We start from the raw sequence: 13516 nt of genomic DNA, 5'->3' as shown, positions 1-13516 counted from the left end.
ATAAGGGCTGATGTGCATGTGCTGTGAGGAAGGCCGGAAGGGATGGCTTTGTGGGCACATATAGTCCCCATGCTAGGTCTGGGTCAAGTGTGTAAAAGGGTTTTTCATGTTCCTATAGAATATAATAGTCTGGAGGGGGAAGAAAAAGTGATCCATTCATATCTCTGTAATTCTTGCAGCTGGTTCCACAAAGATTTGAAAATAGAGCTCCCTCTCAACTGTTAAGTTGATGACTTTTGTATAATGCATCAGTTCTCCTTTGATATGTGCATTTCCCAACTTCAAGATTTGCCTTAAAGCCTTTTGTGCCCAGTGGGACTGAATGCACTCTAAACAAGTTTGCCAGCAACGACAAGCTGTGTAGTGTGGTCAACATGCTGAGGGAAAAGGGTGCAACCCAGAGGGACCTGGACAGGCTTGAAAAGTGGGCCTACTCTAACCTAGTGAAGTTAGCTGCTTCTAAGGTTGGCTACTGATACCTGCCCTGAGCTGCCTTGATGATTATGGTTATCTTGCACCTGGATGCCATGACTTCTTTGCCTGATTCTTTCATGGAGAAAGCAGATTACGTAATTAATTCATCTGGTCCTGCTGTGAATCCATATAGCTAGGGCTAAACGGATGTGGGTGGGTTTTTTTTTGTTGTTTCTCTGCTAAGTATGGGTTGCTAGATGCAGTAGGATGCAGCAGTATCCTGTATTGCCTTGTAGGCCAGGTTTTGCTGCTAGGTCTTGTAAGATTCACCAGGACCAAGGAGACCTGGGTTGAATGGGGCTGTGGTTTAGTTGCAAGTTTTTGTTTGCAGTATTTTGGCTAGGACAAAGGCTAGTTTGGGGGTTAGGAAGAACACTAGCTTCAATGCTTGTAAGGGCCAGTAAGCGTAGAATAAAGATGGGTGAAGTTATGGTGAATGTTGAGATCATTTCAGTTCTGCACTGCTTGAATGGAGTCTGAGAACACTGCAACCCAAGCTGCAGGCTTATCCTGCTTACTTTGTCTTCCTTCTTCCATTTAATTCAGAATGGATATTACAGTCTTCCTTTGATGTGATCTTCTAGGATCTTCCAGAGAGCCCTATCTTACTGCAGAGACTCCTGATTTTTAATGGAAGCAAACAGAAGCACAGAGATTATTTTGGCAGAGGAGTAAAGGATGAAGCTGCTTCCTTACTAGCAATAGGAAGGAATAGGTCTAGATGAAAACATGAATTTATCATGTATTTCTTTCTCTTGGTTACCTCAGTATTAGAGAATTTTCTTGAGGTTGGATCAGATCTTCTGCAGTGGTCCACTCTTCCTTTTCTTAACTGATTTAACAAGGAATAAATTGAGCTTTTGTTCAGATCAGTGTCTGTTTTGCTGTGTTTTGCTGTCCAGTGCAGTTGTCTTTTTAACAACTCTTTTGTCACCTCTGTATTTGAAAATACTCTTAACGTGATGCATTCTTCATATTCCAGTTAGTGCAATTGAGTAAGAAAAATCTGTTTCTAATCTTTAATCTTTTTGAGCACTTATTGCATGGTTAGAAGTGTTAATTATACACAACTTCCACTGTACATAATTTGGAGATCTTGCTAAGCAATGTACAAAGTTGCTTTGCTAATGCAGTGATTTTTCTCAGACTTGTGTCTTTCTTATATTATCTAGAACATGTAAGAAGTAGTAGGAAGAATCCACTGAGGTTTTAGAATGTCATACCTTAATTATTTCTTTTTTTTCCTGTTCATTAGCTCATTTTCCCGTTCACTCAACAGATGTAGAGGGGGCTATAAACATAAAGTTAGAACAGTAAGTTTTCACCAAAGAGTTAAACTAGTCCGACTTAGCTGAGTTGCTGATTTTTAAGGAGATTAGTTTATCAGGAACTCCTTGAGTACACAGTCTGGTACTTGTAGCTCATCCATTCCACTAAGTAGATTCTTGAGAAATTCTGGCATGATGCAGTTTTGAAGTGTTTTCTGTGTTTGATTATTGCTGAATTTTTTGATAGTACCTGTGAAATAAAATTAATGTGAACGTGTGTTGGTTTTACACAGTTTACAAGGATACCCCTTTAACTTGGGTATTATCAAGTGGTCCTTTACCATTTTATTGTTTGTTCCATCACCAGTTACTTCATAGTGAAGGAGCTGCTTTCCAGCTGTGGTCAAACCCAGAGTTTTCTGATGCTGCAGAAGATGGCATTGTAATTTATGGTAATTAAAATGGCTTAACAGATTATTGTAATTTCACATTATTTATCTAGTGCTTTATTTCTTAAGATTTAATTACTTTTGTTTTAGAATAGCAACAGTTCGAGCAGATATTTTTGTTAACATGATCCTTTAAGTCTATGCAGTTTCTCCAGGAATTTGTGAAATATAAGCGCTTTTTTTTTTCCTACAGCATGCATCATTCCATCTTCTTTATGTTAATTTTGTTTTGTACTCTTTACTGTTTTGGCTTCTATACCATTCCCTTTTCTAAATACCTGTAAAAGATTTTTATGTGTGGGAATTAGGACAGAAATTTGAAAGATGGTGCTAATTTTTTAGCATGACCCTTTGGTTGTTTTTTTTTCCTGTGAGCTAGCTGCAGCATTTTAAAAACAATGTTCTAGTAGCTTCTTACAAAGTTTTGTGTCAAAAGGTATGTACATCAAACTCTAGCAGATCATAGCGTTCCAGTGTTGCACAGTTGGTTTAATCTTATTCCAGTGTGCAGGTGCTGTGTGTATAGGCTTCTAATTCTCTGGATTGTTTCCAGAAATGTGAGGGTAGAACATTTAGTACCGTTCAGTTCCTGGAGTGGCTGCTGTTTCTATTGAGATTACAAATATTACTCAACATGTGTAGTTGGTGGCAGCATGCTTTTCAAACTAGTGTAACTGGCCTTGCCACCCTCCCAGCTGCTCACTTCTGTCCCCTTCAAGTGTGCCAAGAGAGAAAAAAGGTGAGCGTGTTCCCATAAAGAGCAGGGGACATGGCTAGATGACAAAATAAGGTGGTTGTTTTGCCTTGGGTGACTTTTCATCTTTTTTCAGCTAGATGAGTTACTTGCTTAGATTCACTACAAACATAGGCAGCAGCATGGGAGTGTATTTGTCTGATCTTAACATAACATCTTTCCACATGGAGATTGTGGACAGTGTGTAAATAACTCTCCTGCCTCATGTACTTGTAGTATTCTCTTTTTGGTACGGTTTGTGATGCATAGCTTTTACATTGTCCCACTGTCTTTGTATAGCGCTTGTTATGGTATTACTAGGCATTCCATTTCAATAATGGAAGCATTGCAAAACTGAGTATATTTTTCCATTGAGGACAGCAGCATGAACTTCTTGTTCTCTCTCCATGGTCAGTGTGCTCGGGAAGTGCTCTGCCCGGGCACTCGTGCTGGTGGAACTGACTCACACCAGGCTGCACCAAGTTCCACAGCAGCGCTGCCTGCTGTTGATGCAGGAGCATGATCTGGCAGCACACATCTCACCTCAGCCTGGCTGTCTGCCTGCCTGCTCTTTGTTTCTAGGTTCCTTCTTGTTTGTGACAGTGTATCTGGAGGTTACAGCCATGGTACTTTGAGCCTTGCATTATTTGTTAACTTTGCAAGCGTGATAATAGTGGACAAAAGGGTCGTTTTTAATCCAGAGTACATAGTGATACCATACACAATACTGAGAAAAGCCTTCCTGCTTATAATGGTTCGAAGGGGATTTCCAAGCTTTGAAACTGGGGGGGGGAAATATTTAAAGCCTTCAGGCATAACGACAGCGGACTTAAGGATACTCCAGCAGTTGCAACACAAAGCACCTTAAAAAAAAAATTGTCTGGATTTCAGCTTGACAGCTGAATTCTATGTCTCATGCACTAACACGCATTCCTGTGTTTTTCTTCTGATACCAGGAAATACTGCCAAAAACAAAGCAGCCTGCACCACTTTGTGTTTTATGAAACTGATTAAAGAGTGTTTTCAGTTCTCTAAAAACTGCTCGCACAGTACTGAAAAAATGCCCTGCTTGATGCTTAGGGATAGGGTTTTGTAGTATTTAATTGCAGTGTAATATTCTGTTCAGTATTGTTTGCTCTTCCTTGCACTTGGGTATATTGCCATTCAACGTGGAGTGAGAAAGCACTGCTTTTTCTTTTGTTCAAAGCCTAGAATTTCAAATGCTTCTGGGAAATGATGCATCAATAACTCTAGTTCTGTTCTTACATGTTTTGTAATGTCTCCACCATTTCTTATGAGTGAGCACAGGTTTGATTGTATAGAAGCGACAAACAGTTGTTTCTGCAATGGTTTTGATAACTTTTATAGGTTCATAGGTACATTAGGTTGGAAAGGACCTACAAGATCATCTAGTCCAACCATCCTCCTATCACCATCCCTACCCACTAAACTACTAAATCAAATCCCTTTAGTAAGGTTTTCTTTTTTTTTTCCTTCAAATTTCATGAATTTGCATGAACAGAATGGCTTTTCTTGTATTGAAATTCCTCTATGGATTTGCTTATCTATCTCCTTTGCATGTTACATTACTTCGTTTTTTAGCATTTCAATCAGTGGGCATTTTGGCTTGGTGATGAATTTGAAAGTCTGTGATTTTTATTTCTGGTTGCCAGGATAGTTTCTATTTAGACTCGAGCAGAAAAACGCTATGATCTTAAACTTTTCTCCCTCAGAGGGAGAGATCACTGAAAATCCCAGAAAATTATGTAGTTTCACAGTGTTGAAGTTAGCAGTCAGTGCTCCATAGTGGTCGCAGTAGCTTCACCTACTCCCTGCCTCACCTCTAATCTGTGTGCTGTCTGCACTGTTGGGCTGGTGTAGACTGACCTGAGCAGGGGAATCAGCTCAGACTGAAGTCTGTTCCATTGGCTCAGCTCGTGTCAGATATGTCCTTAATTTGCTCCTGTCTTCTTTGTTGCTCTAGCAGACTTGCTTGCATAGGTAGAAGAGGAATTAGGAATGAATGGCTGAGGGAAGGAAAAAGGTAGAAATGCCCATTTCTGTGTCAGCATCAGCATGTGCCACTTTAAAAAAATAAAAATATACTAATAATTGTGAGAGAGAGCATGGGAAAACCAGATGGTGTGGAGTGCCAAGAGAATTGAGATTGCTTTGTGCTGTTGCTGAGGTATGAATGGATTTCAGCCACCCACATGCTAGTACATAATCAGACAAATATTTTAAATGCCTTCTTCACATAAGGATAAATTCCACATTGGATTTTTATGGCTGACATAGTAAAGAACTGATGTAGTCAGTGTCATATCCATTTGCAAACGTAAGTTCTGTTGGTAGAAACGGCAGTGAGTCACCTCTAACGATTGTGTAGTTGGCATTTCCCTGTTTTCTCAGCCAGGCAGTGAATGAAATTGGGTGTTTCCTTTTTCCAGTTCCTTTTCATTTGAATGTAGTATATAAAAGGCTATGACTGGAACCTCCCTTCTGCAGGCTTCCCACAGTCCTGCTGCATGAGGCATGCTCACCAGGTACACAGACCGCTGCAGAACATCTGTCATGAAAGAGCTGCTGTACAGCTTATTGCAATACTTTTCTGTAGCTCCATTGTATTAAGATAAAAATTTCCCTCATCAGCTTCTTGAGATGAGCCCAAGTTAGAAATTGGTGTAGTGTTTACTGTGTTTTTTTGTGTGTCCTTGTATGTAAAGAGAGACATTCTGATGCTTGGTGTCTTGTTGCATGCTGCAGGAGTGCACCCACCCTGTTGTGTTCATCTAAATGTTCCTTTCAGGCTTCCTGTCACTACCTCCCTGTCTGGCAAACGCACTGCTGCTCACAGGTCAGGTTCTCAGTGTGGAAGTGGAAGCTTGTTTGAGTAGCATAGTTCCTTTTGTCTGAATTGGCCCTCATGTCATTATTGTACTGTGTTGGTGAATTTTGTGTCTGGCATCTCTTGATAGGTTGTAGCTTAGCTGCAGCTGTGCGCTGCTTAATTACATTTCATAAGGAAGATCTTCAATTTCTTTTTCCAGATGGTTAGTGAGGGGAATATCTTGGCTGAATTGTTGATGAATCATTTCTTTATTACTGTAGCTGTAAGTATCAGCTGGATAAAGTCCAGCCAATTCTTTGTCATTGGAAGATTGGTATCTTTTGGATGTTATACTTTATCTCTTATAGAGCAGGTCAGTATTTGTATGCTTGAATAACCCCCTGTACTGCATCTTGATGGTATAGCCTACTGCTTGTTTCCAGGGTTCACCCTTTTTAATTCCCTATGCCTGGAGAGGATGGAAAATCTGGCAACTCAGACTCTCCTTCATAAAATGGCATAGGCTGGGAGGGACCATAAAAGATTGTGATCCCAACCCATAAGCAGAGTTGCCTACCAACTAGATCAGGCTGCCTGGCTTGACTTCCCATCCAACCTGGCATTGAATGCCTTCAGAAAAGGACCATCCACAACATGTCTGGGCAACCTGTTCCAGTGCTTTACCACCCTCTAAGTAAAAAAAAAATTCATCCAAACATCTAGCCTAAATCTCCCCATTTTTAGTTTAAATTATTTCCCCCCTTGTCCTATCGCTATCACATGCATAAAAAGTCAGTCCTCCTCTTGCTTATAAATTTCCTTAAGTACTAGAAAGCCACAGTGAGATTTCCCCAGAGACTTCTCTTCTCCAAGCTAAATTACCTCATCTCCTTTCTCCTTTCTTTCTGGAGAGACATTTCAGCCCTCCTGTCATTTTCATGGCCCTGCTCTGGACCCACTCCAGCAGTTCTACATCTTTCCTCTAGGGAGGAGCCACAAGTCTGGGCACACTACTGCAGATGGGGCCTCACAAGAGCAGAGTAGAGGGGACAGTCATCCCTTTCACCCTGCTGGCCACTCCTCTGTAGATGCAGTCCAGAATAGCAGCACTTGGCCTTGTGGGCTACAATTGCTCGCTGCTGGCTTCTGTGCAGCTTTTCATCCACTAGGACCCCTGAGCCCTTCTCAGCAGGGCTGCTCTCAGTGAGTTCTTCTCCCAGTCTGTACTCATATCTGGGATTGCCTCAACCCGAGTGCAACACCTCGCACTTGGCTTTCTGTTCAGGGAAGGAGATCTGGGTGATCATCTATTTTTTATTCTTTTCCCTGAAAGGAAAGAAGCAATCTTTTGTATTGCTGGGGAAACATAAATGGAATGGAGAAAATGAACAGATTCTTGGAGGGTTTTAATTTCTCTGAGGATTATCACTGTAGTCTTTTGAATTTTGGGTTGTGAATTTGGCCTTCTGCACTTATTCTACTGTTAACTCCTCACCTCTTCATGCATGAATAACAGTCTCCTGTGGCAGCAAGCCTTCTTCTTCTGACCGTATTATTTCCTGGTATTAAGAGTGTTTTCTCATTCCCTTCCTGCTGTATTGCATAGATTACTGGTAATGAGGAAAAAGGATTGTGCAGATGTGGAGAGTGGTAGGGACATGCCAACAGGGCTTTGAGGTTGGAGAGGGAGATGGCAGGGTCAGGGTGTTTGAGAGAGTGACCTTAAAGGCTGCAGCTTCTCTCCTGCTCCAAAAGCAAACAGAGAGACAGAGTTGGCTTCTGAAAGGGACTGAGCCTGTCCTGGCAACTTCTTCTCCACGTACCCATCTGGAAGAGAAGGAAGAGCAACGCACAGGGTACAGAGAGAGCACCCATCTCCTCTATGGCTCTTCTAGTGCCTGTGCTGCAGTGCTTGCTTTGCAAAATGTTCTGCTCATCAGGAGAACTCGCCTGTTTAAGGAACTGCTCTGTAACTATCGTCGCTTGAAATAAAGTTCCCATGTGAAGGGTCTTCACTAAGTGTTTGCATGGAATGGAGCCTTGAAATACAAGATTATGTGTACATCTTGTTCTCTAAAAATGTCTACTTGACTGTAGTTGATCAGTGTTACTTCCAGTAATGTTGGCACTGGAAAAATAATGCTCTGTTGGAGTGTTTCCCATGTATTTTAATTTGCTTCCTCTGTTTTTTCCATTCATGCTTATCTTTGTCCTGAGGCTTTCCTATTTTGCCTTTGTTCTCTGTTTCCTTCTTTTTCTCTTCAGCTCATCACAGACTGCTGTCTAGTGTTGCAGCAATGACTTGCTTGATTTTGAACCATGAGTTGTTCCAATGAATACCATGAGCCTGGAAGCCAGAAATCTTTTTTCCTCAATTGTTTCTCTTCCCTGTTTCCCCCTCCTTTTCTGCCTTTGCTAGTGATGTTCTTTGTGAGTCTTGATGTCCCTGTCCCTCAGATGGCAGTGGGAGTAGCCATTCATCTATATTAAAAAAAATCTGGAGACTGGGAGGGGAGAAACGCTTAACAGGTGTCAACAGTTTGTTTGTGGTGATTGTTTTTGTGCCTTATTTCTTGTACTTAATCATATTTATTTAAGCTGTGGGGAAGTAAAAAGATCCCACGAAGGGCGGTTGATGATGGTGATGCCAGGCTGAGCCATGTTGCCTGTGTTCTTACCAGTGTGCTTTCCACTGGTACAGGGCTGTACACTTGGAATTTATACCTGAAATTTTAATTATCTCTCTTGGTCTGTTTGTGCTCTCAGTAAAAATAATCATTTTTCTGTTTTAATTTGTTGCAAATATTCTGACTAAATTTGGTGTTGGTGATCATGTGTTGCTGCCTGACAGCAGTATAATTTCAGAGCAAATGCATTCTTTATTTCACTTCTTTCTCAGAGGAAGAATTCTGTGTGCTATCCAAGGTTTTTGTTTTAATGTGGAGGGCACAGGGCTTGTAATTCTTTAGATTTGTATATTGCTATGTGGTTACACAGGGGAGGGGAAGGTTGGAGGAGGGGTTCTTGAATTCCCAGCAGCAGATATGAAGTTTGTGATTGTTGTGAGTTCCTTTATTTGTAGCTGTAGACTGAAACCTCTATTACCCAATAAATAGGTTTTATCCCTTAACAAAAGGGTCTGTTATGAAGCAAGGTCACTGCTCACCTGAATGGATTAGGGTTCCTATGTCTATCAAAAGCAGTCAGAAGCAGGAGATGGAAATGTAGTGAAGGTGTCTGCTAAAAATACTAGATCTTAAAAATCAAAACACAGATTCACGAAGACTATTAAAACTCTCTACCTTATTCTTTTCCTATCTGCCTTAAAGCAATTGTGATTCCTTCTTCTGTTGGAGGGGGAAAAAAAGCAAAAAAACAGAACGCCAACATGAATGGATGCTGTCTGTTTGCTTAATCACTGTGTAATGTTTTTGATGTAGTAAGGAATTCATTGGTTTGCTAGTTTTAAAACTGTATCTCAGAAATGTAGGGCTGTGCTTGTAAATGAATGCTGATTTAAATATAAATCTGTTATCCAAAGACTAGCATTCAGAGAGTTCAGGATTCTTGTGGAGAAATTAAGAATGATGCCTATTTTACTGTTGGAAATTGTTAGTGATAGTGTCACGGTCTCCTAGGATGTAAAATTGCTTTATTTTGAAGCTGTTGTGTAAAAATGACTGTAACATGCATCTTTATAAAAGTGTAGAATTCAGACTATAATTGGTAAAATCTGCATAACTGCAAAGTTGTGGTTTTCAGTAGTAATGTAGCTTAAAAGTATGTAAAAACTATCCAGTGTAACATCTGTGTCTTCTAAAAGTTTTTCTATGTGTTTTGTTGTTTTTGGAAATGTGCAAGTAAGAAAATAGAGAAATTTAGTGGAGGCTCCTTTGATTGTTTTCATAATCAAAATTGAATGAAAGCTATTTCTATTAAACAAAGTCTATTATTTCCCATATTGTTTTGTTTATTTATTTCAGGAATTTGAAGCCTTTCAAGCATTTGTGGAAAATCGACTTCCATTTGATATTGTCATTGATGGACTCAATATTTCCCATATAATGCCCAAGAAGGTGCAGTGTGAAAACGTAAGTGCTGGTTAAATATTAATTAAGGATTTTGTGTATGCTTAGGCTGATGGCAGAACAATTAGTGCCTCATTATTACTTACCCTCCTGAGAAATTGATCAAACATTTTTGTGGCACATAAATCTTTGAATTTCATTGTAATATCTAGACTTTGCAGATTAAAACAATCAGATGAAAGGTGTTGGTTCTTACGTATTTGACTGTACTAGTCAAGTAAAATCATACTTTAGATTTTCCCTTAGTGTGTCATGTTCGGAGATAAGCTACTGATGAAAACTTTATTAGGACATACATTATGTCAGTTTTCATAATACTGGGGAACAGAATAAAAGTTCTATTTTGAAAACTTAGTCTGTACTGTTATGATTTTAAGTCTTTATGTTGAAGTAACTCTTAGTTCAAACTGCATCCTATACAAGTTTAAATTTCATTTCACTTTCTGTTGTCTTAAGCATTTGGGCCCTGTTCAGGCAAGGGGCAAACAAGCTTAATTTCTTTCCACTTGGTGATTTTTAGATTAATCCTGCCTCTTTACCAGTACCCGTTTTTGAGAATTCTTGATACTCCATTTTCGTTATTTCACTAAGAAATGGTTTCATGTTTTTCATTGTTGTTGTTTTTGTCCAAGATTAATTTTAAATTAGTAATTACAGGGCATACAGCTGCCACCCAAAGGGCTATGAAGGTGATGAGGGGTCTAGAGGGGATGATGTATGAGGAGCAGCTGAGACCCCAAGGTTTGTTCAGCCCAGAGCAGAGGAACTGAGGGGAAGCTTTGTGGCTGCAGCTCCTCATGGGGAGTGGAGGGCAGCACTGATCTCTGCTCTCTGGTGACAGCAACAGGGCCTGAGGGAGCAGTGTGGAGCTGTGTCAGAGGAGGATCAGGTTGTGGGTTAGGGAAAGGTCCTTCATTGGAGCGTGGTGGACATGGAATGGGCTGCCTAGGGCAGTGGTCATGGCACTGAGCTGTCAGAGTTCAAGAAGTGTCTGAACAATGCCCTCAGAGATATATTCCGATTTTTGAGAGCCAGGAGTTGGACTCAGTGTTCCTTATGGTTTCCTTCCAACTTGGGGTGTTCTATGACAAGTCCTCCAAAGCCAAACTTCAAACTTTCAAACTCTTTTCATTTAAAAAGGAAGTGATTTACTTCTAGTGATTACAAGAAAAACAGTTTACTTCTTAGAGCTACTTTAAAACCATTCTGAAGTGGCAGGATATCCTCTCATATATAAAGATAAAAGCAGCTGAGCTACAGAGTTAGATAAGCCTGCTGAAAGACATCTGAGAGCTGTGGTGAAGTTTCGTGAGATTCTGGCTCATGAAAAGGGTACTTTCCTTAGTATGAAAATAGAAAAGGAAGTTTACAAGTTGTTTGCATGGGATCGTGGAGAAGTGTTGATTGTATGTGAAGATTCACAGTATTTTTAGACCTATAGAAACAGGTATATGCTGCCAGAGGGGGAAGAGAAACGAACTGTTGGCTTGTTGATGTCCCCTGACCCCAGTGTGGGAGCTCTGAATGAATTCCTGAGTATTCAGTAGATATTCTCTGGAAATATTCAAGACTTGTCTGGACTCCTTGTGTGATCTTCTGTGCTTTCACATTTGGACTTGAAGATCTCTATAGAGGTCCCTTTCAACTTCTCCACTCTATGTGATTGGAGGCAGCGGAGTGAAGAGTCAGTCTGGTCTTGTGGGATAATTACTGCTCATTTCTGGTCAGAAATCTTTCTAGGAGATATTGGCATGTTGAGCAACATAAGCTACCTTTGAATTCCTTCTTACCTTCTGCTGTGTTTTTTGGATCTGTCGTGCCATGCAGTTCCAGGAGCACAGTATGGAGACACCAACTTTTCATTTAGATGATTCTGTATAGGTCCATGTTGAATCCCTCATGATTCAAGTATCCCTAGATACTTTCAAATTGGAGAGTATGTATGCTGTTCTGTCTTGGTAACGGAATAGAAACTGATAAACAGAAGAAAAGGAGGAAGAAAATCGGCTATGCAAACTCTTTCTTATGTCTCCAAGCTTTGGGGAAGGGCAGGCCATGGGAACCTCTGCAGAGTAGTTCACCCGTGGCTGCTGACCTGCCTGCAGGTTGCCTTTGAGGACTTGTGCTGCCATTAGCATGTCCTTGCTGGAGGCTGCCATCCTCACAGCAGAGACAGCTGAAATGGGAAAGTGCAGTGTAGCAGGTCTAGGGCTCAAAGGGCAGAATTAAGAGGATAAATTGAAGTACATGCAAGAAAGTTTGGAGGCAGAGTATGAAGGCTGCTGAGGTCGAGCTGGATGCCCAGCCCAGCAGGAATGGCCAATTTAGAAGAGGAGTGTATTGTGACTCTTTAGCGACCTCTTCTGCTTGTCCTGAGAAATAATACAGGAGTATATTTCCAAGAACTTTGATTAAAAGCTGCACAACCCAATGTGTTTTACTTACAAAAAATTATTTTTTGTCTCCAGGTAGGAATCATTTGTGTTCTTCTCAAGGGTTTATTACAACATCTGTCAGCCTTAGTCAAGATACTGCATTGTAAATCTGTTCCCAGCCTACCAGGAGTATGCTACGATAGCTGAAAGAGAACATGAGATTGTGGTTCTCTGCAAATGTGAATGTGTGTAAATTGTTGGCTTTTTGTACCACTCCTAACACAACTTAGAGAGAATACCAGAATAGACGCTGTTAAACATGGGAAGTGGCATAAGATCTATGTGTTAAATACAGACAAGAATGTGTCAAAATTAAACAAAAAGTATTGTTTGCCTTTTAGAGTAAGTTGTAGGAAATGCGAATGTGTTGTTGAAGTACAACTAGCTATCTTTGAGTGAGATTATTAAAATCAGAAAACATTGATAAAAACACTACTTTGGTTTTCAAACAGCTTATTATTTGTAATTCCACTTATGCATTCTATAAGCATCCTGGAAAGTGACTGGGCATGTGAAGAAGGCACAAATACCTTTTTTGTGGGGTGAGAAGAAAAGGAAAAACAGCAGAACTTGAAGGAGTGATTTCTACTCATGTAATCCCAAAAGTATTCCGATGTTCTGTAAAACTAGATATGTGACTTCAGTAGCTGCAGGCACCTTCAGTTTTCACAACTAGCGCTTACTTAACAGGGCATGATGAATCTTATTGACTTGGCAGATTTACAGGACTATTCTGTGGTAATTTCTCTACTATATGACATGGTCACTTTGTAATTATAATCCATTTTCTTTGCCAGATTGATTTCTAAACTAGAGCTGTTTTTCCTGATATAAATCACCATGCAGCTGCATCAATTGCTGACAGAAGAGGAGGGAGAGTGAGGGTGGGATCAAACACTTTGGAGGGAAATAGAATATTGAGAGGATGCCTTTTGAAGGAGTCACTGTAAGACTGCAACACTAGGTATCAGCAGTACTTCTTTTCAACCTTTTGCATCTTAGTGCGTCATTTTAAATTGGACATTAAAATTGATTTCTAATTAACAGTATCATAGGATGAAAATTGTTCTTGCTACATAATCCAAGCAGTAGAAACAGACTCCCATAAAGTGAAAAATAGTTGAGTTGTGTATTTCTTTCAGTCTTCTGTGTGTTATATTCTCCTTCTGTTTAAGACTGCTGTTATGTGTTTGCCTTGATGAGTCAGTCACAGTTTGTACTGCAAAAAATGGTAGTTTA

At 40.2% G+C, this 13516-nt stretch overlaps 1 protein-coding gene across 1 annotated transcript in view; it reads left to right on the top strand.

The window, feature by feature from the left end:
• The window catches only part of PRORP (protein only RNase P catalytic subunit), a 36055-nt gene that overhangs the window by 4964 nt on the left and 17575 nt on the right, over window positions 1–13516 (top strand). Inside the window, exon 4 of the mRNA XM_065752843.1 lies at window positions 9738–9845. Coding sequence (XP_065608915.1) covers window positions 9738–9845 — 108 coding nt within the window. The remainder of the gene's footprint in view (window positions 1–9737; window positions 9846–13516) is intronic.

This window comes from Cyrtonyx montezumae, unplaced genomic scaffold (assembly GCF_038088225.1).
Source record: "Cyrtonyx montezumae isolate F1298 unplaced genomic scaffold, pur_monq_1.0 scaffold_10, whole genome shotgun sequence".
NCBI lineage: Eukaryota > Metazoa > Chordata > Aves > Galliformes > Odontophoridae > Cyrtonyx > Cyrtonyx montezumae.
The sequence above is the reverse complement of the archived record's forward strand: the minus strand, read 5'-3'. Positions and strand labels throughout refer to the sequence as shown.